At 37.5% G+C, this 27,554-nt stretch overlaps 2 protein-coding genes across 9 annotated transcripts in view; both read left to right on the top strand.

Annotated features, from left to right (window-relative positions):
- LOC137198400 (C-type lectin domain family 4 member D-like) overlaps nt 1–24,955 on the top strand; it is a 56,225-nt gene extending 31,270 nt beyond the window's left edge. For 2 of the 8 annotated variants that reach the window (XM_067612228.1, XM_067612230.1), the window contains 5 exons: nt 12,277–12,375; nt 12,628–12,693; nt 12,835–12,986; nt 13,137–13,261; nt 13,352–14,011. In XM_067612228.1, the coding sequence (XP_067468329.1) occupies nt 12,277–12,375; nt 12,628–12,693; nt 12,835–12,986; nt 13,137–13,261; nt 13,352–13,541 (632 nt within the window). In that variant the 3' untranslated portion in view covers nt 13,542–14,011. Of the gene's footprint in view, nt 1–5,002; nt 5,124–7,600; nt 7,680–9,915; nt 10,042–11,104; nt 11,183–12,276; nt 12,376–12,627; nt 12,694–12,834; nt 12,987–13,136; nt 13,262–13,351; nt 14,012–24,658 lie in introns of those variants that run through there. The other 6 variants (XM_067612229.1, XM_067612234.1, XM_067612233.1 and 3 more) reach the window with 5 other exon arrangements.
- LOC137198408 (CD209 antigen-like protein E) lies at nt 22,485–24,955 on the top strand. Its single transcript, XM_067612252.1, has 5 exons — nt 22,485–22,554; nt 23,560–23,619; nt 23,761–23,912; nt 24,060–24,184; nt 24,275–24,955. Exons 1-5 carry the CDS (start codon nt 22,488–22,490, stop codon nt 24,450–24,452), a joined length of 582 nt encoding a protein of 193 aa, XP_067468353.1. The 5' UTR covers nt 22,485–22,487; the 3' UTR covers nt 24,453–24,955.
- Nucleotides 24,956–27,554: the final 2,599 nt, after the last annotated feature.

Genomic DNA, 27,554 nt, shown 5'->3' on the forward strand with positions numbered 1-27,554 from the left:
GAAGAAACTGGAGGAACGCTGTTTGAAAAAGATGATGTTCAGATGTTCCTGGTCTCGCAAGAAGAAGGCGAAGACAGACAGACAGAGGAGGAAAAAACAAGGAAGGAAAAGAAAGAAAAGAAACAGACAGAAAAAGAGGAGAAGACTGAGAAGAAAAAAAGCTTTATGGAGCTGGATGTAGAAGAAGAAGTGTGACAGCGACAGTAACGTGGAGGAAGCTGCTGGTTGTTCAGCACAGGCCGGACAGCAGTAGCTCCCTCTTCCTCCCCCCTTCACCTCTCCACCCTCCCTCCATCTCACTCTATCTATCGTCCCTCCTTTCCTCCCTCACCCCCACCCTCTCTCCAGTCCTCCCTCTATCTTTCCTAACCTCCTTCCCTCTTCAGGGCGGCACATTGGCTCAGTTATCAGCACTGCAGCCTCACACAAACACCTCCACCTGACCAGCTGCTTATTTCTGTGTGGAGTTTGCGTGTTCTCCTCGTGTCTGTGTGGCTTTTCTCCCAGCACTCCAGTTTCCTCCAACAACACAAATACATGCAGGTTAGGCTGATTGGAAACTCTGAATTGCCCCCAAATTGAACAAAATACCTGATTAAAATTCAAATTAAAAAAAATTTGACAGTGTCTGCCTCCATAAGTAAGAACATATCAGTACAAATATATGACTTTATACTGGGAATGTTAGAAAGTAGAGGCTCTCTTATCAAATATTATGTTTCTAAGTTATGATTTAAACAAGATTAAAGCTCCTTTCAGACAGAATGAACATCACAGGAGGAGGTGAGGAATGAAATATTCACTGTGCTTCTCTTTAATGGTTCCTGACAGCATTTTAACTGTAGGGAAATGACAGGATATGGCCTGTAATAGACATGGACATTCAGCAGGACAGAGCAAAAAGCCAAGAATATCAATACATGTTCATGTTTCACATAAACATGAATCGATATCATTCAGTGTGACTTCTTCTGCCCTCACTATGCGTGTAGGTGCACAGCTCTGCAGCGAGTTAAACACACTTCCAGTAAAGGTTGAATACAGCAGGTTGGGGCACATATCCACTTGATATGACTAACTCAGACTGCTGACGCCTCATATAAGCTCCACATGATTTTTAAATGAATTTTCACACAAAATGACTGTGTGGACACACTGTGGATTTTGGCCTCCATCACTTACATTGAAAGCACAGTTGAGGGGGATCTTTAAACAGCCAGTATGAACAGGAGGAATGATTACAGATTACTGAGAACCTCTTTCACTGTTCATTTGGTCATCTGACTGTTGTTTTAAGACAGACTTTAAAAATTGTGAACCAGTCCTTTAATATCCTGATCATTTTTTTTTCTGCTGCCCCCAGGCGGCCAAAAAGATGAATGCAGATTTAAGTTGAACTTTGTTTGATAGATTGCATCCACTCCTTTCACTGGGAAATCTTTGAATATGTAAATATTTTTCATTTTGAAAGTTTAACTGCTGGACACAAGATGTCTCGTAATCCGCTGAGCAGGTTTCAAGTTTCCACATCACACTTGTGTTGTTTCATACTGGACCACGATTGGTTTCCCAAACTAGTGGTAGTGGTAGTGTGATATCACAAATCATGTTTGTAGATACACACCTTATACTCAGATTTTAGGTGAGCACAGAGAGACTTTTCCCCCTGAATACAAACTCTGCACACACATCATTCAACACAGTGATGCTGTGTGTAGCTTCACTGTGTTGAATGTAGTAAAATGTAGTTTCTTGAAGATGCTCCACAAAGGAAGGGATCACATGTAACAGATGACAGACAGTGATTGCACATAATTTGTGCTAAATATAATCTGACACATTGTTTTTAAAGGGGTCTGCATGGCAGTAAAAATGCATTATTATCTCATTTCAACTGTCTTATTTGTCGTGTTCTCCTGCTCCAGGTCTTTCTTTTCCTGCTGTAGAATATGTTGTAACTAAAGAAACTTGCAACTGAATATATAAAAAAGGTAAAAAAAAGACCACAGCAATAAAAACAGAGATTAAAAAAAAATATTCTGCAAGCAAAGATTCACAGTAGAGATACATCCAGAAGGGGGCAGTACGTCCACATCTGCTGTACTTCTAAATTTGTGTTCATGAATATGAAATGTTTTGTTACTGACTCTTGAGACTCTAGAGCAGGGATCAGCAACCTTCAGCGTACAAAGAGCCATTTGAGCCCATTTCCCACCAAATAAAACACACCTGGAGCCGCAAAATCTGTTTGAAATCTAAAATGACGATTACACCACTTATAGTTACACTTATGAGTGAATATCTAATTAGGGGTGCATATTTCGCATAAACAAAAACGTATGACTGTATTGTGTTTTCTCAATAAAACAATCAGTGGTTTAAGTTAAAATATCCATTCATTCAACATTAACAACTTTTTTGATATTTTAAGGGAAAACATATTTTTGCTAGTTAGTTTGTCAACTATGTTATGGACAACCTGTCTGCCATTACAGACTGACTAAATGCTTTACTATTCTGCCATATGTACAATGATTTTTTTTAAAGTTATTTTTAAGAATTTAATATTTTGCAGATATAATAGTGATATGCTCATGTAACATACGCCTCTTGAATGTTACATTAAATACATTAGTTGTGCTTTAAATGGTCACTATGTCTAACAGCAAAATCTTTTAATATAGAATAGAATTTTGTCAGTAATTTTACCTTTATTTAATAGTTGTAAGGTTTACATATTTGTGTTATTTTCATTATTTTATGCTGTTATTTTATATTTGATACTTAATACTCGGCTTCATAGTATCCAAGGTAACGATGCAGCTATAAAGCCCATCACCGGGGGAACAAGTGAGACCGGGCTTGTATCCTCCAGGTGAGTGTGTGACTATTAAATGAAAACCTGTAAATAATTATGTATAGCTGACCTGAGATAGACTTTATTACTAATTATAATTATATTGACATTCAGAGTGATTATCTATGTGAACTGATTCATCTGTATCAATAGTGTGTTTGTGTAATCTGTAATATAGTGAGTTTTTGATCCTGGTCAAGGTTAGACCGTTGGCCCTGTAATTTGTTATTTAACGGTTATTAAGCTTCGTCACAGAAATCATTTATTAGTATTGTAAGTTTCCTTTGATTATGATTTTATTTATGTTAAATAGTTTTACTGAGACCGGGCTTGTATCCCCCAGATCCCGGAGTGCTTGTAAGCAATAAACAGACATCATTGAATCGACATCGGAGCTGTCTGGGTGTCTTCGTTGGAGTCAACTGATGTTACTAACTGTCAGCCGTTAGTCCACCATCATCATCATCACAACACAACGCAGAGACTGTAGGCTGTCACTATTATCAGCGATATAAAACAAACTTAACGGGGGTATTATAAACTGTGAGGCTAATATAACCCCCCGTTACACTCGGCACTGTCATTAAGGTCAGGAGTATTTTTAATCATAAATCTGCCTGACAGGTCATTAAGATAGTTTTAAGATATGTTATGCAAAACTCCAACCTGTGTGGATGTACGATGTACCTCAAAGGAGATCAGAGGCAGCATGTTGAACGGCTTCCCGTGCCTGGTGATCTCCTGAGCTGCCACAAAACTAACCGAAGTGCATGAATTTGTAGACTTCATCCACCTCTTTAAAGTGTTTTTGCTCTGGTCAGTTTTCCGCAGCAGTTCCGAAACTGTTCTTTTTCGATCATCTCCAGTTGGGTATTTTTCAGCGAAAGCTGAGTGTTTGTTTTGGAAATGTCTCTCAAGGTTTCATTTGTTGTTGTTCACCAATTTTTCCCCACATATTAAGCAAACAGGTGAACCATTCTCGTCAACAGTAAAAGCAAATAAATCTGTCCATGAAGCATTAAAAGTTCTATTTTCATTAGAAATCTTTCTCTTTTTTGGATTTTTCCATCGTTAGCTTACCGGGGGTAGACAGCTCAAAAAAATGCACTTACCTGTTGCCCGGCAACGGCCCGGCAGGTGACGTATATTTCGACCGACAAAATATTAAAACACGTTTTATTTTTATATTACAAGATCACCTAACTCTCCAAAATAACAAATATTACATTAAAATAAAACAACTAAATAAAATAAAATAAAATAAATTAAATAGCCATTATTTATTGATATTTTGTTTCAAAGCCACATGGAGCCAGGGCAGAGAATTGAAAGAGCCGCGGGTTGCCGACCCCTGCTCTAGAGAGTCTGACTCTATATTCATTGGTTGCCGTTGTCCACCAGTCCACCAGATGCTCTCAGACTCTTTCTCTGTTTGATGAAGACTGGACTGAGTAGGAGAGGTGTTACTTCTGTACTTAAGTTATTTTAATGTATATTTGGTTAAGCTATGCCAGTCAGTGTGCAGAATCATTTCTTATGATGTTCTGTTGTTCACTTTGTTGCTGCAGCTCAGCAAAGACAGACTGGACCTCAGTAGTTACGCTGAGTAACAGAGACTCTGTGGCACTGGACTGCTGAGAGAGTCCAGGAGTATCAGGAGCCATGGGGACCACGCCTCCTTTTGGAGACTCCTCATGGAAGATACTGGGAAAAGGGCATGGCTAATGAGGATGATGCAGGGCAGGTGAAGAGGGAAGAGTGGAGGGAAAAGCAGGCTGGGAACACAGGAGGACAAACACAGGGCAAACTGAAAACTAAAAACACAGCATACACATGAATATAACTTAAATACACAAGTCACACTGAGCAGAAACAGCACAAACACCTCAACGTAACATTGACAACCTTAGCATCCTTAAAGAACTCAAACATACATTGCTGTTGACATAAACATCAAACAACAAGTTTGTCAAGAGGAGTGGCCTGCATGTAACAATAAAAATAGGACTGAAAGACAACTGTTGCTCTCAGTTTCAGTTCACTTTTGCACATAATATCTATGAGGGTCAGTGTGTAGCAAGCTACAGTCTTCAGTCACATTTCCTTAAGATAAGTGTCAAAGCAAACTTCAGTGTCAACCTGCAGGGCCTACTGCCACTCAGTCCAGTTCAACAAACTGGGAAAAAGTCCGAGGGCATCTGGTGGACTGGTGGAGGGACATAGAGCCAGACTGGGACAGAACCAATGATACGGGGAAAGGTCAATGGTGAGTCTTAAATACAATTCTGTCTATATATATATCCATCCACCCATCTATCCATCCATGCCAAAGCTTTTCAGAAAGGTACTAAATACTTCCACAAGGTGTTTTCATTTGTTATAACTTGAGTAAAATATGAACTTTTACAGAATAAATGGAAATTTTATCTTCCGCAGTTACACCAATTATTTCAAAAGGACCCAACAGCAGTTTAGTGTTGTGTTCTTTTGTTGCAGAGAAAGCTTCCTCAGTGACTGTCACTTTACTCTGAAGTCAGGATCTTGAAAACTCTGCATGATGAGTCACACAGAAGGTAAAAACTAGAAATGGAGGTGGTGGTTAATCTACTGGGAGGGGAACGATGACCTCTGACCCCTACAGTCAGACCCCAGAGGTCATCATCAGGCAAACAGCCACCAGTCTAAACAAAATTGTTGTTTTTCCAAGAGAAAAACATGTATTCTTCTTCTAAAAGACTGCACCCTCATGTTATCTTAATACGCTTGAAACCATCTTCAGCGTTGTATCCTATAAATAAGTATTTCCTGTTTTTACAAAGTAAGCCAAGTTTGTGGTTTAACTTCTTTACCAGTTAATCACACGTCATTCGTCCTGTAAGATCCTCTTGATGACCACTTTTAAGTTGATGAAATTTTCTGCAACTTCAGAATTCTCAAATACATCAGATTTTTTTTCCATATAAATTTGAGGTATATTTACAGATATGCTATTTGTTTGAGGTAAAGTTGTATTTGTATTTAGTGTACTTTGGATTATAATTGAGGAAGTAGGCCTGTTTTACTGCTTTAACAGCAGCAGAAGAGGTTCGTCACACAGGCTTCAGCTGCTGTGAATGAAATATAGACATACTTCAAAGTTTGACCAAACCTTATGGCCAATATAATCTAACTTTAAGTTTTTAATCAGACCATGTTTGTGCAGCTTTATTTGTACGTCATCTCGTTCTCCTGTTAAATCTCTCCTGTTTTTCTTAACTGTCTCTTTACCTTTTGCTAAATTACTTGTCTTGCTGATTGTTATTTGTATGCAACCAGGAGTGTTTTTAAGGCAAAAGAAGTTAAAAGTAGATAAATAGTTTTTATTCTTAAAGCTATAATATGTAACTATTCCACATTAACATGTTTAACAACAACTAGACCTATGTTATATGTTTTGTTGAGTTGTGTACTTACATTATCCCAAATGTTTCCAACAATTTTCAAACGCAGTGAAATCAGTAATTTTAATCAAGGTAACGGACCGTTTCATTTGGCCGCCTGTCAATGGCGTCATCCTGAACGATGGAACGATGAACACTGGAGTAATCCTATCCCGGAGGAGCTTGTTGTTTAACAATGAAGACAACAACTCCCATGATCCCACGCTACTTCACACCGTCATCACACTCCGTCTTTTGTTATTGTTTTGATTGAGAGACCCCCAGTGGCTGAAATTACATATTATGTGTTTAAATTTGTGAGTAGGAGTAAAAGTGAAGGATTTTTACTTTAATCTTACACTTAAGTTCAAAAGTTTACTCCTAGCAGTTGGATAAATACTGGCCTTGTTTACCTCTGATGTTGAAATCAATCAAATTAAATTATCTCTAAATAAGGTTTGTAACCATGTTTACATGTTCTTATACTGATAGCAGTACTCATATAAAGTGTTATTTTTGTGTATCAACTATATGTTTGTTGTTAAGTTGTTGTTAAAGATGATTCAAGGCCTGAAATGTGACAAAGTCTGGGAGCAATTTAGAGGAAAGTGTTATTATTTCTCCACCAATTATTCATCCTGGGAAGAGAGCAGACATCTCTGCCGAATGTCATGGAGGAGACCTGGTGAAGATAGACAGCAGGGATGAGCAGGTATAAAACACTGCAGCAGGTTCATGTAGAGCACTGACTCTGTTCTTTTGTATTTTATCACATATTTGTGATTGTGAAGCAGTTAACATGGTGTCTCAGCACAGAAAAGTCATGTTACATATCATCATTTTCATCAACTTTTCCTCTTCAGACAGTCTTGGAGAAGAAACTGAGTGACAAAATGAACTATGAAGGGGACAAGTTCTGGGTCAGACTGACAGACTCAGAGGAAATGGTTTTGGGTGGATGACTCATCACTGAACACAAGGTTTGATAACAATGAAAACATTTTTGGGTAACAGGAAGTTTTTCACACAGCGGTGAAATACCAGAGATTAATGTGGAAGCTCACAACCCTAAAGAGAGAGCAGTGGAGAAAGGTCAATGGTGAGTCTTAAATACAATGATCTATCTATCTATCTATTTATCTATCTGTCTATCTATCTATCTATGCCAAAGCTTTTCAAAAAGATACCGAATACTTCCACAAGGTGTCTTTATGTTATAACTTGAGTAAAATATGAACTTTTACAGAATAAATGGAAATTTTATCTTCACAGATTATTTCAAAAGGACCCAACAGCAGTTTAGTGTTGTGTTCTTTTGTTGCAGAGAAAGCTTCCTCAGTGACTGTCACCCTTTACTCTGAAGTCAGGATCTTGAAAACTCTGCATGATGAGTCACACAGAAGGTAAAAACTAGAAATGGAGGTGGTGGTAAATCTACTCGGAGGGGAACGATGACCTCTGACCCTACAGTCAGACCCCAGAGGTCATCATCAGGCAAACAGCCACCAGTCTAAACAAAATTGTTATTTTTCCAAGAGAAAAACTTGTATTCTTCCTCTAAAAGATTGCACCCTCATGTTATCTTAATGTGCTTGAAACCATCTTCAGCGTTGTATCCTATAAATTTATATTAAAATCAGCAAAGTATTTCATGTTTTTACAAAGTAAGCCAAGTTTGTCGTTAAATTTCTTTATCAGTTAATCACATGTCATTCGTCCTGTAAGATCCTCTTGATGACCACTTTTAAGTTGATGAAATTTTCTGCAACTTCAGAATTCTCAAATTCATTAGATTTTTTTTCCATATAAATTTGAGGTATATTTACAGATATGCTAATTGAATTGTTTGAGGTAAAGTCGTATTTGTATTTAGTGTACTTTGGATTATAATTGAGGAAGTAGGCCTGTTTTACTGCTTCAACCGCAGCAGAAGAGCTTCGTCACACAGGCTTCAGCTGCCTGAATGACATATAGACATACTTCCAAGTTTGACCAAACCTTATGGCAAATATAATGTAACTTTAAGTTTTTAATCAGACCGTGTTTGTGCAGCTTTATTTGTACATGCCATCTTGTTCTCCTTTTAAATCTCTCCTGTTTTTTTTAACTGTTACCTGCCAGTCAACAAAGAAAAACAGAAAAATAAAAAGAAAGAAAGAAAGAAAGGCACTGGCTGTGAGGAGATCTACAATTATACCATTAAAGGAGTGAAGATAGGAAGGCAGATAACAAATGAGGAAGTGGCCATGAAGATTATTTTTGAAGAACTTTAAGTTATCTGACACACAAAGTATCAAGTCTGAAGGTCTCTTTACCTTTTGGTAAATTACTTGTCTTGCTGATTGTTATTTGTATGCAACCAGGAGTGTTTTTAAGTCAAAAGATATTAAAAGGTGATAAATAGTTTTTATTCTTTAGTTTGAGTAAAAGTGAAGGATTTTTACTTTTATCTTTCACTTAAGTTCAAAAGTTTACTAGTAGCAGTTGCATAAATACTGGCCTTGTTTACCTCTGATGTTGAAATCAATGAATCAATGAAATTATTTCCAAATAAGGTTTGTAACCATGTTTACATGTTCTTATAGCGATAGCAGTACTCATATAAAGTGTTATTTTTCTCTATCAATTATATGTTTGTTGTTATATTTGCTATATATTCATATGTCAATGCATGTAGCAAACACAATAAGTGCCCAGTTCAGAGGACCACGTCTTAGCTGTCGTGGTCATGTGGCTTCAATAATATTTTATTAATAAGAGATTTTTGGACTATGAAAAGATGAAAATCCAAAATTGCAAATAATTCAACATTAAGGTTTCTGCAGGTACAGTAATATGAACATTTGTGTGATCCTCTAATAGCAAAAAAATGCTACCTCATAATATTCTGTTTCTGTGGAGATTATGTCAGAGAGGTTTTAAAGGACGGGTTCCCAGTTTTTCAAGTCTGTCTTAAAACAACAGTCAGTTTTCAAATGAACATTGAAACAGGTTTTGCTCACTTTAATCATTCCTCCTGTTCATACTGGTTATTATAAGATCCTTTCTAAATATGTTTACAATGTAAGTGGGGCCAAAATCTACAATCCTTGTTTTGTGCAAACATTTATGGAAATGTTTATCTGCTTATATGAGGCTTCAGCAGTCTGAGTTAGTCATATCAAGTGGATATCTGCCACATTTACAGTCTTTTTAGCATCAAATTCTCTCTTTGTGTTTCCTTGTTGAGTTGCGGTGGAAGTATAATAACAAAAAGAGGAACTTTGCCACTAAAAAGACTGTAACGTTGAAAGATATCTACTTGTTTTGACTCATTTGGATGATTGAAGCTTCATATTAGCTTCAGATAAAGTTTTAAATACATTTTTGCACAGAAGGAGGACTGTGGATTTTGTCCCCCATCGCTTACATTGTAAATGTATTATGAAGGGATCTTTTTATGGTCAGTATGAACAGGAGAAATGATTACAGCAAGAAAAACATGTTTCAATGTTCATTTGGGCTCCTGACTGGGAGACTTGGGAACCTGTCCTTTAAGTCTGGCTGCATTATATTGTACAGGTGTGCATGTTATTGTGTCAATACTCTGTACCCAAACTCAAGTCTAATTTACATCTCAGTCTCTTCTAACTGTAACAGGTGAAGCTCTTGACTCCCAACAACATGCAGTGTCAAAAGGAGGGTCAAAGGTCACATCAGAGAGAGTGGCCCTGCTGGTTCTCAGCGCTCTTTTGGTTGCCACTCTCATTGTTATTTATCGTGTCTGTAAGTTTGTACAGTTTTATCAATGTAGTTTTACTTTTAGAACAATCAGGTGGCTGATCTAAAATAACTAAACTTAGCTGAAAAACTTTAATCACCTCATTTACAGTTTTTCTCAGTTGCTTAAAGCACATTTTCTGAAACAATGTTGCAGTTCTCAAAACACTAAGAAATAAATCACCACATCATTTTATACTGTGCTGCACTTCAACTGTCCAGCAAAAGACCAACTCAAGATATTTATCTTTATTGTCAAAGTAACTTCATCAATCAGTGCTTCTCTGCCAGCAAGTGATGTTTCTTATTGTCTTTGCTCAGGTCAAGACAGTTAAATGTCGAAGGATTTATGACCAGAGTCCCTTTACCTCTATAGTACATGCACACAGGTCACTTATTTCACTATTGATGGAACCTTTATTTAACAAGTCCACAAAAATAATTACTTGGGCACTTGATTTAATCATTTATTTAATCATTTCGTGATCTCAAATTAGTAATTTGTGCTCTTGATTTAACAATTCAATAATTGTTATGAGTGTACAACATGCAAGCATGAATTATTAAATCAAACAATACTAATCAGTCTTTTTTTTTCATTTTGGAGACATGCATAATCTCATTAACATACACTAACCCAACAGTAAAATCAAATATCCTTTACAGCCAACTGAATGTGACCCATGAAATCTTCTGATACAAAAGTCAAGATTTACAGTGAATTGTGTAACTTAAAATAATGCCTGTGAAGATTCACACAATGAACATAAACTCATCTAAAAGGAACAAAGTTTCTAATGAAACAGCAGAGTGATCCGCTTAACATAATTGTACTTTTGAATGTGTAAAAGCAACAATAAATGCATACTCTGATGCTAGAAAACCTGTGAATTCAAGAATTTCATTTTTTAAGAGTTATGAAATGTATCATTATAGAGTTATTTGTACCAAAGCTACTGAGAAAAGCTGTAACATTAGTGAGTTTTGTCTTTCAGTGAAACTAGATTGTCATCATTGCTCATTATCAAGCATTGATTAACAAAAAGAGGTGTTTCTTTCCCCCCATCAGCTATGGTCAACATGCAAACCAAGGAAAGTCTCCAAATGCTGAAAACCAAGTACGAAGATGTACAAAGACATCTCAATGGTAAGACTGTCAGAGTTTGGGTTTAAACTGTCCACAAATCTAACACAAAAATGTCATCTTAAAATGCAAAGTTTTGGATTTAACTTGGATTGTCATCCTTCTTTTCTCATAAAATGTTGTTTTCTTTTTTAATTTTCTCAAAGGAGAGCAATGAAATTACAACCAATACACATAAAATACAGATCTCAGGATAAGTTGAAACGTTACAGCATCATACCTGCATCAAACAGAGACAGAAGACAGACAGACCTTATCATAGGCTCCTGTCCATTGTGTAACACTTCTCTCACTTGCACCATGCATTCTAGCCACTGAGAGCTCTACAATGATCACATTGAGAAATGTGTTCAGCCATTGTGTTGATGTAAGTGTGTGAGGAAGTTGCCGGTGGAGAGCCAACATCTTAGCTGCGGAGATTGGATTGTCCTCCTAACGTCAGTAGGCCAATGATCCCAGTTATTAATGTATTTTAATGTAATTGCTCTTTCTATGTGGACAATAGTGTGAACAGTTTTGTTAACACAACTGAAATTGATTTTCTAAATCATTTTCATAACAGACAGGCTCTAATAAGTAATGCATTTTCCCTTCACATTTGTTCTCTGATGCTGTTACACCCTCTAATAATACTACAAACAGACCCAAACACAAACAACAGATACAGTCAGTCAGATGGGATCTATTTTATTATTCATTTTGCATCAGTTCATACTGAATGTGTCAGTAAGTTGCAAGGTAGGTGCCTTGCTCAAAGGCAGCATGTTGTATCTATGAAGGTTCATTAATTTGTTCTAATTGTTTCAGCTGCTCTCAGATTCAAACTCTTCCTCCTCAAAGTTTCTGCTGCCCCCAAATTACACAAATATAAACTTGTTAAACCTCACTGAAGTCTTCATGAGAATCTCTTCAAAGGTGATTCATGCCTGAAATGTCAGAGAGGCTGGGAGCAACATTTCTAAATAAGAATGATGAAAGTGACATTTCTTTTTTATCCTTTCTTTTTCAACAGAGACACTCTCTAGAAAGATGGTGCCACCTTCCTGCCCAAAAATGACTGTTTAAAGCTTTACTGACTACTTTTGTTTTAAAAATAGATCATGATCACATGCAAACCAAGAAAAAGTACCAATCACTGGAAGAAAGGTACCAAACACTGACAGCCAAGTATAAAGATCTGGAGAAAAATTTCACAGGTAAGAGTTTGAGTTTGACTCTTTCTACAAGGTTCTGTCCACATTTTTCATGCAACACTGAAATGTAACTTTAATGTTACTTTACACATTTTAGATTATAGTATATTTTCATTTCAGCTGACCAGTTAGATGATATAAATTTATTTTCAAGTTGTTGTCAATTATTATTCTCAACTTTTTTGAGTAGTGTGAAAGATTTCTAAATAAGATTGATGAAAATGACATTTTTTTTTATCCCTTCTTTTTCAACAGAGACACTCAATCTCACTCAAAAGGTGGTGCCACGTTCCTGCCCAAAACCTCCTGAAATAAAACTAAGTAAGTGATGGATTCTTCCTTCACACTTTTTTAACCTCTGATGATGATTATAGAAGCTATAATAGATTGACAGGTAACAGAAGTTAGATAAACAGTGATTTGTTCCACCTGACTCAATTCCTTGCTGTAATCTCTTTAAAGGTGATTCACGCCCGAAATGTGACAAAGACTGGGAGCAATATGGAGGAAAGTGCTATTATTTCTCCATCACAAATTCATCCTGGGAAGAGAGCAGACGTGACTGCCAAAGTCAAGGAGGAGACCTGGTGAAGATAGACAGCAGGGATGAGCAGGTATAAAACACTGCAGCAGGTTCATGTAGCACACTGACTGTGTTCTTGTGCATTTTATCACATCCTTATGTTTCTGAATCAGTTAACATGGTGTCTCAGCACAGAAAAGTCATGTTACATATCATCATTTCATCAACTTTTCCTCTTCAGACATTCTTGACAAAGAAACTGAGTGACAAAATGAACGATGCTGAGGACAAGTTCTGGATCGGACTGACAGACTCAAAGAAAGAGGGCGAATGGTTTTGGGTGGACGACTCACCACTGAACACAAGGTTTGATTGTTGTGAAAACATTTCTAAAAATCCAAAAATCTAATCAACTCGTTTTTATTTAACCAAGTCTTTCTGTTCTCCATCCTTTAGTTTGTCTTTCTGGCAAAAACGTGAGCCGGACAATTGGGAGGAGGAAAATCCTGAAGGAGAGGACTGTGTGAGGATGGGAGAGAAAGGAGGACCTGAAGATCTGAACTGTTGGTTTGATAAATCCTGCGACAAGCCTCACAAAAGTATTTGTGAGAAACAAGCAGAAAAAGGATTTATTACATGTTTCTGAAATCCAGTTGAGCTCAGACTTCTCAGTCTATTTACAGTTTTTATCAGTTGCTTTGGCACAATTATCAAATAAAAACACAGTGTGCTATTCTAAAACCTGCAGTTCATTTTCTCACAACTGTATTCACGTTTCTTGTTTGTCGTTTCAAATATATGAGTCCAAATATGTTCAGATGATCCAGTGATGCATTGAGTTAGTCTCTCTACTCTAGACGTGTATATCAAAATGTTCATTGTGTGCAGAAAACTGTCCAAACTTTTCAAATATACATGTGACATATATTTCAAGAATATAATAACAAATGAACATTGCCGTTTTAGTGCAGCTTATCACATGTCAAGTGTAGCTTACAGAGTATCTCAGGGATTCCCATGTGATATGGAGGGGAGGGTTACACCATGACAAAAATATTTTGCTGGAGGACATTTACAATGTTTCTTTTTAAATAAATACTTACTTATGCACATGCATTTCTGTACTGAGGCCTTTGTTTTTACTGTACTTTCATTTATGTATTGTCTTTTTTTACATCACTGTTACATATATACTTACTGTCATTAGGGGACATGACAGAAAGGTGAACCGTGACAGTAAATACACAGTTGAAAACGGTGTTTGCATGACATGAGCTTATTCAGTTGGCTGTAGAGGCTGTTTGACTTTATTATTTGGTTTGTGTGTGTAAGTCTCAATAAGAAATTACATTCTGTCACACTGTCACATACTAAACATGTCGAGGAAGTTATTTACTTTAAAAACATAAGTTAAAAGTGCTCAGTAGAAAATGGTGTGGTGATTGCTCTTAGTGTTCACAGAGCTCTGACAGTGTTTCAGAAAATGGTTAAAAGGATAAGGCTGGCGATTTTCTACATTTTTCTTATTGTTAACAAATCTCATGTTTGGAGCCAAACCAACAATGAATTGATCTGCTTACAAGTATTGTGTGTGTATCTAAAGCCTAATTGATCTTATTCCTCTGTGCTGTAGACCTCCATTGTTGCCCAAGAACTATTAAAAAACATGTCAATTAGGCAAACTGTTGCACTGGGTCACATGTTCCTTCATTACAAGGGTTTGGTCATGTTAGTTTGTCTAGAGACGGCTCCAAAGACTAATAATAGCGATCATGTTTTCAGCCTCTGGAAGTTAAACGCAAGTTACGAAACACCAAAGTAACAATTAACAAGCTGGAGGCAGATCTAGCAACCAAAGAGGAACTCAAAAGAGGAACATGAAAAGAGAAACTATACATCATCTTAAAGAGATACGTCTCCAAAAGAATGCCCTGGAGACCCCACAAATGAAGCGCTTCTGGAAGGAGGAGTACACCTCCATGACAGCAGGATGGGAGGAAGGCAAAGTAGCGGCCTCGGAGCTGAGAGATGAAACGCTCCAGGTGAAGCTGCGAATTCAGGATAAGTGGCAGAAAAAGGTGAAGTAGCTGGAAGAGCCGCTCAACCAGAGAGACTCTGAAATCCTGACGCTCAGGAAAGAGAAGAAGAATCTGTCCGAGAGGCTGACAGAGATCTCCATCCAGCTGAGCAGCAAAGAGACTGAACTCCTCCAGAGCCAGAAAACTTGACAGAACAAGTGCGACGCTCTGGAGGAGAAACTCACAAAGGAGCTGGCTGAGAAGGAAGAGACCTGGGAGGCCAGAGTTAAACAGATGGAGGAGGAGAAGAAGAAACTGGAGGAAATTTGAAAAAGAAGATGATCAGACGTTCCTGGTCTCGCAAGAAGAAGGCGAACACCGAAACTGATCTGGATGAAGTCAGACAGACAGAGGAGGAAAAAACAAAGAAGGAAAAGAAAGAAAAGAAACAGACAGAAAAAGAGGAGAAGACTGAGAAGAAAAAAGCTTTTTGGAGCTGGATGTAGAAGAAGAAGAAGTGTGACAGCGACAGTAACGTGGAGGAAGCTGCTGGTTGTTCAGCACAGGCCGGACAGCAGTAGCTCCCTCTTCCTCCCCCCTTCACCTCTCCACCCTCCCTCCATCTCCCTCTCTTTATCCTCCCTCCTTTCCTCCCTCACCCCCACCCTCTCTTCAGTCCTCCCTCTATCTTTCCTAACCTCCTTCCCTCTTCAGGGTGGCACATTGGCTCAGTTATCAGCACTGCAGCCTCACAGAAACACCTCCACCTGACCAGCTGCTTATTTCTGTGTGGAGTTTGCGTGTTCTCCTCGTGTCTGTGTGGCTTTTCTCCCAGCACTCCAGTTTCCTCCAACAACACAAATACATGCAGGTTAGGCTGATTGGAAACTCTGAATTGCCCCCGAATTGAACAAAATACCTGATTAAAATTCAAATATTAAAAAAAATTTGACAGTGTCTGCCTCCATAAGTAAGAACATATCAGTACAAATATATGACGTTATACTGAGAATGTTAGAAAGTAGAGGCTCTCTTATCAAATATTATGTTTCTAAGTTATGATTTAAACAAGATTAAAGCTCCTCTCAGACAGAATGAACATCACAGGAGGAGATGAGGAATGAAATATTCACTGTGCTTCTCTTTAATGGTTCCTGACAGCATTTTAACTGTAGGGAAATGACAGGATATGGTCTGTAATAGACATGGACATTCAGCAGGACAGAGCAAAAAGCCAAGAATATCAATACATGTTCATGTTTCACATAAACGTGAATCAATATCATTCAGTGTGACTTCTTCTGCCCTCACTATGCGTGTAGGTGCACAGCTCTGCAGCGAGTTAAACACACTTCCAGTAAAGGTTGAATACAGCAGGTTGGGGCACATATCCACTTGATATGACTAACTCAGACTGCTGACGCCTCATATAAGCTCCACATGATTTTTAAATGAATTTTCACACAAAATGACTGTGTGGACACACTGTGGATTTTGGCCCCCATCATTTACATTGAAAGCACAGATGAAGGGGATCTTTAAACAGCCAGTATGAACAGGAGGAATGATTACAGATTACTGAGAACCTCTTTCACTGTTCATTTGGGCATCTGACTGTTGTTTTAAGACAGACTTTAAAAATTGTGAACCAGTCCTTTAATATCCTCTTCACTTTTTGTTCTGCTGCCCCCAAGGGGCCAAAAGATGAATGCAGATTTAAGTTGACCTTTGTTTGATAGATTACATCCACTCCTTTCACTGGGAAATCTTTGAATATGTAAATATTTTTCATCTTGAAAGTTTAACTGCTGGACACAAGATGTCTCGTAATCCACTGAAAAGTCCATTCTCAGTGTTTGTGTGCTGCAGGTTTCAAGTTTCCACATCACACTTGTGTTGTTTCATACTGGACCATGATTGGTTTCCCAAACTAGTGGTGGTGGTAGTGTGATATCACAAATCATGTTTGTAGATACACACCTTATACTCAGATTTTAGGTGAGCACAGAGAGACTTTTCCCCCTGAATACAAACTCTGCACACACATCATTCAAAACAGTGATGCTGTGTGTAGCTTCACTGTGTTGAATGATGTAAAATGTAGTTTCTTCAAGATGCTCCACAAAGGAAGGGATCACATGTAACAGATGACAGACAGTGATTGCACATAATTTGTGCTAAATATAATCTGACACATTGTTTTTAAAGGGGTCTGCATGGCAGTAAAAATGCATTATTATCTCATTTCAACTGTCTTAGTTGTTGTGTTCTCCTGCTCCAGGTCCTTTCTTTTCCTGCTGTAGAATATGTTGTAACTAAAGAAACTTGCAACTGAATATATAAAAAAGGTAAAAAGACCACAGCAATAAAAACAGAGATTAAAAAAAATATTCTGCAAGCAAAGATTCACAGTAAAGATACATCCAGAAGGGGGCAGTACGTCCACATCTGCTGTACTTCTAAATTTGTGTTCATGAATATGAAATGTTTTGTTACTGACTCTTGAGACTCTAGAGCAGGGGTCAGCAACCTTCAGCGTACAAAGAGCCATTTGAGCCCATTTCCCACCAAATAAAACACACCTGGAGCCGCAAAATCTGTTTGATCCCTAAAATGACGATTACACCACTTATAGTTACACTTATGAGTGAATATCTAATTAGGGGTGCATATTTCGCATAAACAAAAACGTACAAATGTATTGTGTTTTCTCAATAAAACAATCAGTGGTTTAAGTTAAAATATTCATTCATTCAACATTAACAGCTTTTTTGATATTTTAAGGGAAAACATATTTTTGCTAGTTAGTTAGTCAACTATGTTATGGACAACCTGTCTGCCATTACAGACTGACTAAATGCTTTACTATTCTGCCATATGTACAATGATTTTTTTAAAGTTATTTTTTAAGAATTTAATATTTTGCAGATATAATAGTGATATGCTCATGTGACATACACGTCTTGCATGTTACATTAAATACATTAGTTGTGCTTTAAATGGTCATTATGTCTAACAGCAAAATCTTTTAATATAGAGTAGAATTTTGTCAGTAATTTTACCTTTATTTAATATTTGTAAGGTGCACATATTTGTGTTATTTTCATTATTTTATGCTGTTATGTTATATCTAATATTTAATACTTGGCTACATAGTATCCAAGGTAACGATGCAGCTATAAAGCCCATCACCGGGGGAACAAGTCAGACCGGACACATCACAACACTAAACTGCAACTCCCATGATCCCACGCTACTTCACACCGTCATCGGACTCCGTCTTTTGTTATTGTTTTGATTGAGAGACTCCCAGTGGCTGAAATTACATATTATGTGTTTAAATTTGTGAGTAGGAGTAAAAGTCAAGGATTTTTACTTTAATCTTACACTTAAGTTCAAAAGTTTACTATTAGCAGTTGGATAAATACTGGCCTTGTTTACCTCTGATGTCGAAATCAATCAAATTAAATTATTTCCAAAGTAAAAAGTTTGTAACCATGTTTACATGTTCTTATAGTGATAGCAGTACTCATATAAAGTGTTATTGTTGTGTATCAACTATATGTTTGTTGTTAAATTGTTAAAGATGATTCAAGGCCTGAAATGTGACAAAGTCTGGGAGCAATTTAGAGGAAAGTGTTATAATTTCTCCACCAATTATTCATCCTGGGAAGAGAGCAGACATCTCTGCCGAAAGTCATGGAGGAGACCTGGTGAAGATAGACAGCATGAAGGAGCAGGTATAAAACACTGCAGCAGGTTCATGTAGAGCACTGACTCTGTTCTTTTGTATTTTATCACATATGTGTGATTGTGAAGCAGTTAACATGGTGTCTCAGCACAGAAAAGTCATGTTACATATCATCATTTTCATCAACTTTTCCTCTTCAGACAGTCTTGGAGAAGAAACTGAGTGACAAAATGAACTATGAAGAGGACAAGTTCTGGGTCAGACTGACAGACTCAGAGGAAATGGTTTTGGGTGGATGACTCATCACTGAACACAAGGTTTGATTACAGTGAAAACATTTTTGGGTAACAGGAAGTTTTTCACACAGTGGTGAAATACCAGAGATTAATGTGGAAGCTCACAACCCTAAAGAGAGAGCAGTGGAGAAAGGTCAATGGTGAGTCATACAATATAATGCTCTATCTATCTATCTATCTATCTATCTATGCATGCCAAAGCTTTTCAAAAAGATACCGAATACTTCCACAAGGTGTTTTTATGTTATAACTTGAATAAAATATTAACATTTACAGAATAAATGGAAATTTTATCTTCACAGATTATTTCAAAAGGACCCAACAGCAGTTTATTGTTGTGTTCTTTTGTTGCAGAGAAAGCTTCCTCAGTGACTGTCACCCTTTACGCTGAAGTCAGGATCTTGAAAACTCTGCATGATGAGTCACACAGAAGGTAAAAACTAGAAATGGAGGTGGTGGTTAATCTACTTGGAGGGGAACGATGACCTCCAACCCCTACAGTCAGACCCCAGAGGTCATCATCAGGCAAACAGCCACCAGTCTAAACAAAATTGTTGTTTTTCCAAGAGAAAAACATGTATTCTTCCTCTAAAAGACTGCATCCTCATGTTATCTTAATGTGCTTGAAACCAGCTCCAGCGTTGTATCCTATAAATTTATATTAAAATTAGCAAAGTATTTCATGTTTTTACAAAGTAAACCAAGTTTGTGGTTAAACTTCTTTACCAGTTAATCACACGTTATTCGTGTTGCAAGATCCTCTTGATGACCAGTTTTAAACTGAAGAAACTGTTTTCTGCAACTTCTCAAATTCATCAGATTTTTTTTTCCATATAAATTTGAGCTATATTTACAGATATGCTAATTAAATTGTTTGAGGTAAAGTCGTATTTGTATTTAGTGTACTTTGGATTATACTTAGGAAGTAGGCCTGTTTTACTGCTTCATCAGCAGCAGAAGAGGTTCGTCACACAGGCTTCAGCTGCCTGAATGAAATATAGACATACTTCCAGGTTTGACCAAACCTTATGGCAAATATATAATGTAACTTTAAGAGTTTTTAATCAGACCGTGTTTGTGCAGCTTTATTTGTACATGTCATCTCTTGTTTAATCTCTCCTGTTTTTTTTAACTGTTTCCTGCCAGTCAACAAAGAAAAACAGAAAAATAGAAATAAAGAAAGGCAGGCACTGGGTGTGAGGAGATCCACAATTATACCATTAAAGGAGTGAAGACAGGAAGGCAGATAACAAATGAGGAAGTGGCCATGAAGAATATTTTTGAGGAACTATAAGTTATCTGACACACAAAGTATCAAGTCTGAAGGTCTCTTTACCTTTTGGTAAATTTCTTGTCTCGCTGATTGTTATTTGTATGCAACCAGGAGTGTTTTTAAGGCAAAAGAAGTTAAAAGTAGATAAATAGTTTTTATTCTTTAGTTTGTGAGTAGGATTAAAAGTGAAGGATTTTTACTTTTATCTTTCACTTAAGTTCAAAAGTTTACTAGTAGCAGTTGCATAAATACTGGCCTTGTTTACCTCTGATGTTGAAATCAATGAATCAATGAAATTATTTCCAAATAAGGTTTGTAACCATGTTTACATGTTCTTATAGCGATAGCAGTACTCATATAAAGTGTTATTTTTCTCTATCAATTATATGTTTGTTGTTATTTTTGCTATATATTCATATGTCAATGCATGTAGCAAACACAATAAATACCCAGCTCAGAGGACCACGTCTTGGCTGTCGTGGTCATTCGGCTTCAATAATATTTTATTTATAAGAGATTTTTGGACTATGAAAAGATGAAAATCCAAAATTGCAGACAAAAATAATTCAACATTAAGGTTTCTGCAGGTGCAGTAATATGAACATCTGTGTGATCCTCTAATACAACAGTCCTGCAAAAAAATGCTACCTTATAATATTCTGTTTCTGTGGAGATTATGTCAGAGAGGTTTTAAAGGACGGGTTCCCAGTTTTTCAAGTCTGTCTTAAAACAACAGTCAGTTTTCAAATGAACATTGAAACAGGTTTTGCTCACTTTAATCATTCCTCCTGTTCTTACTGGTTATTATAAGATCCTTTCTAAATATGCTTGCAGTGTAAGTGGAGTCAAAATCTACAGTCCTTGTTTTGTGCAAACATTTATGGAAATGTTTATCTGCTTATATGAGGCTTCAGCAGTCTGAGTTAGTCATATCAAGTGGATATCTGCCACATTTACAGTCTTTTTAGCATCAAATTCCCTCTTTGTGTTTCCTTGTTGAGTATAGTAACAAAGTAGTATAGTATATGGAAGTATAGTAACAAAAAGAGGAACTTTGCCACTAAAAAGACTGTAACGTTGAAAGATATCTACTTGATTTGACTCATTTGGATGACTGAAGCTTCATATTAGCTTCAGATAAAGTTTTAAATACATTTTTGCACAGAAGGAGGACTGTGGATTTTGTCTCCCATCGCTTACATTGTAAGTTCATTATGAAGGGATCTTCTAATGGTCAGTATGAACAGGAGAAATGATTACAGCAAGAAAAACATGTTTCAATGTTCATTTGGGCTCCTGACTGTTGTTTTAAGACACACTTGAAAAATCCTCCATTAAGTCTGGCTGCATTATATTGTACAGGTGTGCATGTTGTTGTGTCAATACTCTGTACCCAAACTCAAGTCTAATTTACATCTCAGTCTCTTCTAACTGTAACAGGTGAAGCTCTTGACTCCCAACAACATGCAGTGTCAAAAGGAGGGTCAAAGGTCACATCAGAGAGAGTGGCCCTGCTGGTTCTCAGCGCTCTTTTGGTTGCCGCTCTCATTGTTATTTATCGTGTCTGTAAGTTTGTACAGTTTTATCAATGTAGTTTTACTTTTAGAACAATCAGGTGGCTGATCTAAAATAACTAAACTTCCCTGAAAAACTTTAATCACCTCATTTATAGTTTTTCTCAGTTGCTTAAAGGACATTTTCTGAAACAATGTTGCAGTTCTCAAAACACTAAGAAATAAATCACCACATCATTTTATACTGTGCTGCACTTCAACTGTCCAGCAAAAGACCAACTCAAGATATTTATCTTTATTGTCAAAGTAACTTCATCAATCAGTGCTTCTCTGCCAGCAAGTGATGTTTCTTATTGTCTTTGCTCAGGTCAAGACAGTTAAATGTTGAAGGATTTATGACCAGAGTCCCTTTACCTCTATAGTACATGCACACAGGTCACTTATTTCACTATTGATGGAACCTGTATTTAACAAGTCCACAAAAATAAGCACTTATTTAATAATTTATTAAATTATTAATTATCTCACACTAGTAATTTGTACTCTCAATTTAATAATTCAATAATTGTTCTGGGTGTACAACATGCAAGCATGAATTATTAAATTTAAAAAAAATTAAAACCTGTGGATTTGAGAATTTCATTTTTGAGAATTCTGATATTCATTTGTGCCAAAGCTACTGAGAAAAGCTGTATTAGTGGGTTTTGTTTTTCAGTGAAACTAGATTGTCATCATTGCTCATTATCAAGCACTGATTAAGAAAAAGAAATGTTTCTTTTCCTCCATCAGCCATGGTCAACATGCAAACCAAGGAAAGTCTCCAAATGCTGAAAACCAAGTACGAAGATGTACAAAGACATCTCAATGGTAAGACTGTCAGAATTTGGGTTTGAAACTGTCCACAAATCTAACACAAAAATGTCATCTTAAAATGTGAAGTTTTGGATTTAACTCATCCTTCTTTTGTCATAAAATGTTGTTTTCTTTTTTAATTTTCTCAAAGGAGAGCAATGAAATTACAACCAATACACATAAAATACAGATCTCAGGATAAGTTGAAACGTTACAGCATCATACCTGCATCAAACAGAGACAGAAGACAGACAGACCTTATCATAGGCTCCTGTCCATTGTGTAACACTTCTCTCACTTGCACCATGCATTCTAGCCACTGAGAGCTCTACAATGATCACATTGAGAAATGTGTTTAGCCATTGTGTTCATGTAAGTGTGTGAGGAAGTTGCCGGTGGAGAGCCAACATCCTCTTAGCTGTGGAGCTTGGATTGTCCTCCTAACTTCAGTAGGCCAATGATCCCAGTTATTAATGTATTTTAATGTAATTGCTCTTTCTATGTTGACAATAGTGTGAACAGTTTTGTTAACACAACTGAAATTGATTTTCTAAATCATTTTCATAACAGACAGGCTCTAATAAGTAATGCATTTTCCCTTCACATTTGTTCTCTGATGCTGTTACACCCTCTAATAATACTACAAACAGACCCAAACACAAACGACAGATACAGTCAGTCAGATGGGATCTATTTTATTATTTATTTTGCATCGGTTCATACTGAATGCGTCAGTAAGTTGCAAGGTAGGTGCCTTGCTCAAAGGCAGCATGTTGTATCTATGAAGGTTCATTAATTTGTTCTAATTGTTTCAGCTGCTCTCAGATTCAAACTCTTCCTCCTCAAAGTTTCTGCTGCCCCCAAATTACACAAATATAAACTTGTTAGACCTCACTGAAGTCTTCATGAGAATCTCTTCAAAGGTGATTCATGCCTGAAATGTCAGAGAGGCTGGGAGCAACATTTCTAAATAAGAATGATGAAAGTGACATTTCTTTTTTATCCTTTCTTTTTCAACAGAGACACTCTCTAGAAAGATGGTGCCACCTTCCTGCCTACAACCTCCTGAAATAAAACCAAGTAAGTGATGGATTCTTCCTTCACACGTTTGTAACTTCTGATGATGATTATAGAGGCTATAATAGATTGACAGGTAACAAAAGTTAGATAAACAGTGATTTGTTCCACCTGACTCAATTCCTTGCTGTAATCTCTTCAAAGATGATTCATGCCTGAAATGTGACGAAGACTGGGAGCAACATGGAGGAAAGTGCTATTATTTCTCCATCATAATTTCATCCTGGGAAGAGAGCAGACGTTACTGCCAAAGTCAAGGAGGAGACCTGGTGAAGATAGACAGCAGGGATGAGCAGGTATAAAACACTGCAGCAGGTTCATGTAGCACACTGACTGTGTTCTCGTGCATTTTATCACATCCTTATGTTTCTGAAGCAGTTAACATGGTGTCTCAGCACAGAAAAGTCATGTTACATATCATCATTTCAACTTTTCCTCTTCAGATATTCTTGACAAAGGAACTGAGTGACAAAATGAACTATCATGAGGACAGGTTCTGGATCGGACTGACAGACTCAAAGAAAGAGGGCGAATGGTTTTGGGTGGATGACTCACCGCTGAACACAAGGTTTGATTGTTGTGAAAACATTTCTAAAAATCAAAAAATCTAATCAACTCGTTTTTATTTAACCAAGTCTTTCTGTTCTCCATCCTTTAGTTTGTCTTTCTGGAGCAAAGATGAGCCGGACAATTGGGGCGGGGAAAATCCTGAAGGAGAGGACTGTGTGAGGATGGGAGAGAAAGGAGAAACTGAAGATCTGAACTGTTGGTTTGATAAATCCTGTGACGTGCTTCAAAGAAGTATTTGTGAGAAACAAGCATTAAACTGGATTTAGTAGGGTTATGTGTTTCTGAAATCCAGTTGAGCTCAGACTTCTCAGACTATTTACAGTTTTCATCAGTTACTTTGGCACAATTATCAAATAAAAATCATGATTCTTACAACACAGTGTGTTATTCTAAAACCTGCAGTTCATTTTCTCACAACTGTATTCACGTTTCTTGTTTGTCGTTTCAAATATATGAGTCCAAATATGTTCAGATGATCCAGTGATGCATTGAGTTAGTGTCTCTACTCTAGACGTGTATATCAAAATGTTCATTGTATGCAGAAAACTGTCCAAACTTTTCAAACATACATGTGACATATATTTCAAGAATATAAAACAAATGAACATTGCCGTTTTAGTGCAGCTTATCACATGTTAAATGTAGTTTACAGAGTATCTCAGGGATTCCCATGTGATATGGAGGGGAGGGTTACACCATGACAAAAATATTTTGCTGGAGGACATTTACAATGTTTCTTTTTAAATAAATACTTACTTATGCACATGCATTTCTGTACTGAGGCCTTTGTTTTTACTGTACTTTCATTTATGTATTGTCTTTTTTTACATCACTGTTACATATATACTTACTGTCATTAGGGGGACATGACAGAAAGGTGAACCGTGACAGTAAATACACAGTTGAAAACGGTGTTTGTATGACATGAGTTTATTCAGTTGGCTGTAGAGGCTATTTGACCAAACCAACAATGAATTGATCTACTTACAAGTATTGTGTGTGTATCTAAAGCCTAATTGATCTTATTCCTCTGTGCTGTAGACCTCCATTGTTGCCCAAAAATGATTAAAAAACATGTCAATTAGGCAAACTGTTGCACTGGGTCACATGTTCCTTCATTACAAGGGTTTGGTCACGTTAGTTTGTCTAGAGACGGCTCCAAAGACTAATAACAGCGATCATGTTTTCAGCCTCCGGAAGTTAAACGCAAGTTACGGAACACCAAAGTAACAATTAACAAGCTGGAGGCAGATCTAGCAACCAATGAGGAACTCAAAACAGGAACATGAAAAGAGAAACTATACATCATCTTAAAGAGATATGTCTCCAAAAGAATGCCCTGGAGACCCCACAAATGGAGCGCTTCTGGAAGGAGGAGTACACCTCCATGACAGCAGGATGGGAGGCAGGCAAAGTAGCGGCCTCGGAGCTGAGAGATGAAACGCTCCAGGTGAAGCTGCAGATTCAGGATAAGTGGCAGAAAAAGGTGAAGTAGCTGGAAGAGCCTCTAAACCAGAGAGACACTGAAATCCTGACGCTCAGGAAAGAGAAGAAGAATCTGTCCAAGAGGCTGACGGAGATCTCCATCCAGCTGAGCAGCAAAGAGACTGAACTCCTCCAGAGCCAGAAAACTTGGCAAAACAAGTGTGACGCTCTGGAGGAGAAACTCAGCTCTGGAGGAGAAACTCACAAAGGAGCTGGCTGAGAAAGAAGAGACCTGGGAGGCCAGAGTTAAACAGATGGAGGAGGAGAAGAAGAAACTGGAGGAAATTTGAAAAAGAAGAAGATGTTCAGATGTTCCTGGTCTCACAAGAAGAAGGCGAAGACCGAAACTGATCTGGATGAAGTCAGACAGACAGACAGAGGAGGAAAAAACAAAGAAGGAAAAGAAAGAAAATAAACAGACAGAAAAAGAGGAGAAGACTGAGAAGAAAAAAAGCTTTTTGGAGCTGGATGTAGAAGAAGAAGTGTGACAGTGACAGTAACGTGGAGGAAGCTGCTGGTTGTTCAGCACAGGCTGGACAGCAGTAGCTCCCTCTTCCTCCCCCCTTCACCTCTCCACCCTCCCTCCATCTCCCTCTCTCTATCCCCCCTCCTTTCCTCCCTCACCCCTACCCTCTCTCCAGTCCTCCCTCTATCTTTCCTAACCTCCTTCCCTCTTCAGGGCGGCACATTGGCTCAGTTATCAGCACTGCAGCCTCACAGAAACACTTCCACCTGACCAGCTGCTTATTTCTGTGTGGAGTTTGCGTGTTCTCCTCGTGTCTGTGTGGCTTTTCTCCCAGCACTCCAGTTTCCTCCAACAACACTAATACATGCAGGTTAGGCTGATTGGAAACTCTGAATTGCCCCCGAATTGAACAAAATACCTGATTAAAATTCAAATAAAAAAAAATTTGACAGTGTCTGCCTCCATAAGTAAGAACATATCACTACAAATATATGACTTTATACTGGGAATGTTAGAAAGTAGAGGCTCTCTTATCAAATATTATGTTTCTAAGTTATGATATAAACAAGATTAAAGCTCCTTTCAGACAGAATGAACATCACAGGAGGAGGTGAGGAATGAAATATTCTCTGTGCTTCTCTTTAATGGTTCCTGACAGCATTTTAATTGTAGGGAAATGACAGGATATGGCCTGTAATAGACATGGACATTCAGCAGGACAGAGCAAAAAGCCAAGAATATCAATACATGTTCATGTTTCACATAAACATGTATAAATATCATTCAGTGTGACTTCTTCTGCTGTCACTATGCGTGTAGGTGCACAGCTCTGCAGCCACTTAAACACACTTCCGGTAAAGGTTGAATACAGCAGGTTGGGGCACATATCCACTTGATATGACTAACTCAGACTGCTGACGCCTCATATAAGCTCCACATGATTATTAAATGAATTTTCACACAAAATGACTGTGTGGACACACTGTGGATTTTGGCCCCCATCACTTACATTGAAAGCACAGTTGAAGGGGATCTTTAAACAGCCAGTATGAACAGGAGGAATGATTACAGATTACTGAGAACCTCTTTCACTGTTCATTCGGGCATCTGACTGTTGTTTTCAGACAGACTTTAAAAAATGTGAACCAGTCCTTTAATATCCTCTTCACTTTTTGTTCTGCTGCCCCCAGGGGGCCAAAAAGATGAATGCAGATTTAAGTTGACTCTTGTTTGATAGATTACATCCACTCCTTTCACTGGGAAATCTTTGAATATGTAAATATTTTTCATCTTGAAAGTTTAACTGCTGGACACAAGATATCTCATAATCCACTGAAAAGTCCATTCTCAGTGTTTGTGTGCTGCAGGTTTCAAGTTTCCACATCACACTTGTTTAAGTTTCATACTGGACCACGAT

The sequence above is a fragment of the Thunnus thynnus genome, chromosome 15 (assembly GCF_963924715.1).
Source record: "Thunnus thynnus chromosome 15, fThuThy2.1, whole genome shotgun sequence".
NCBI classification, from domain to species: Eukaryota; Metazoa; Chordata; class Actinopteri; order Scombriformes; family Scombridae; genus Thunnus; species Thunnus thynnus.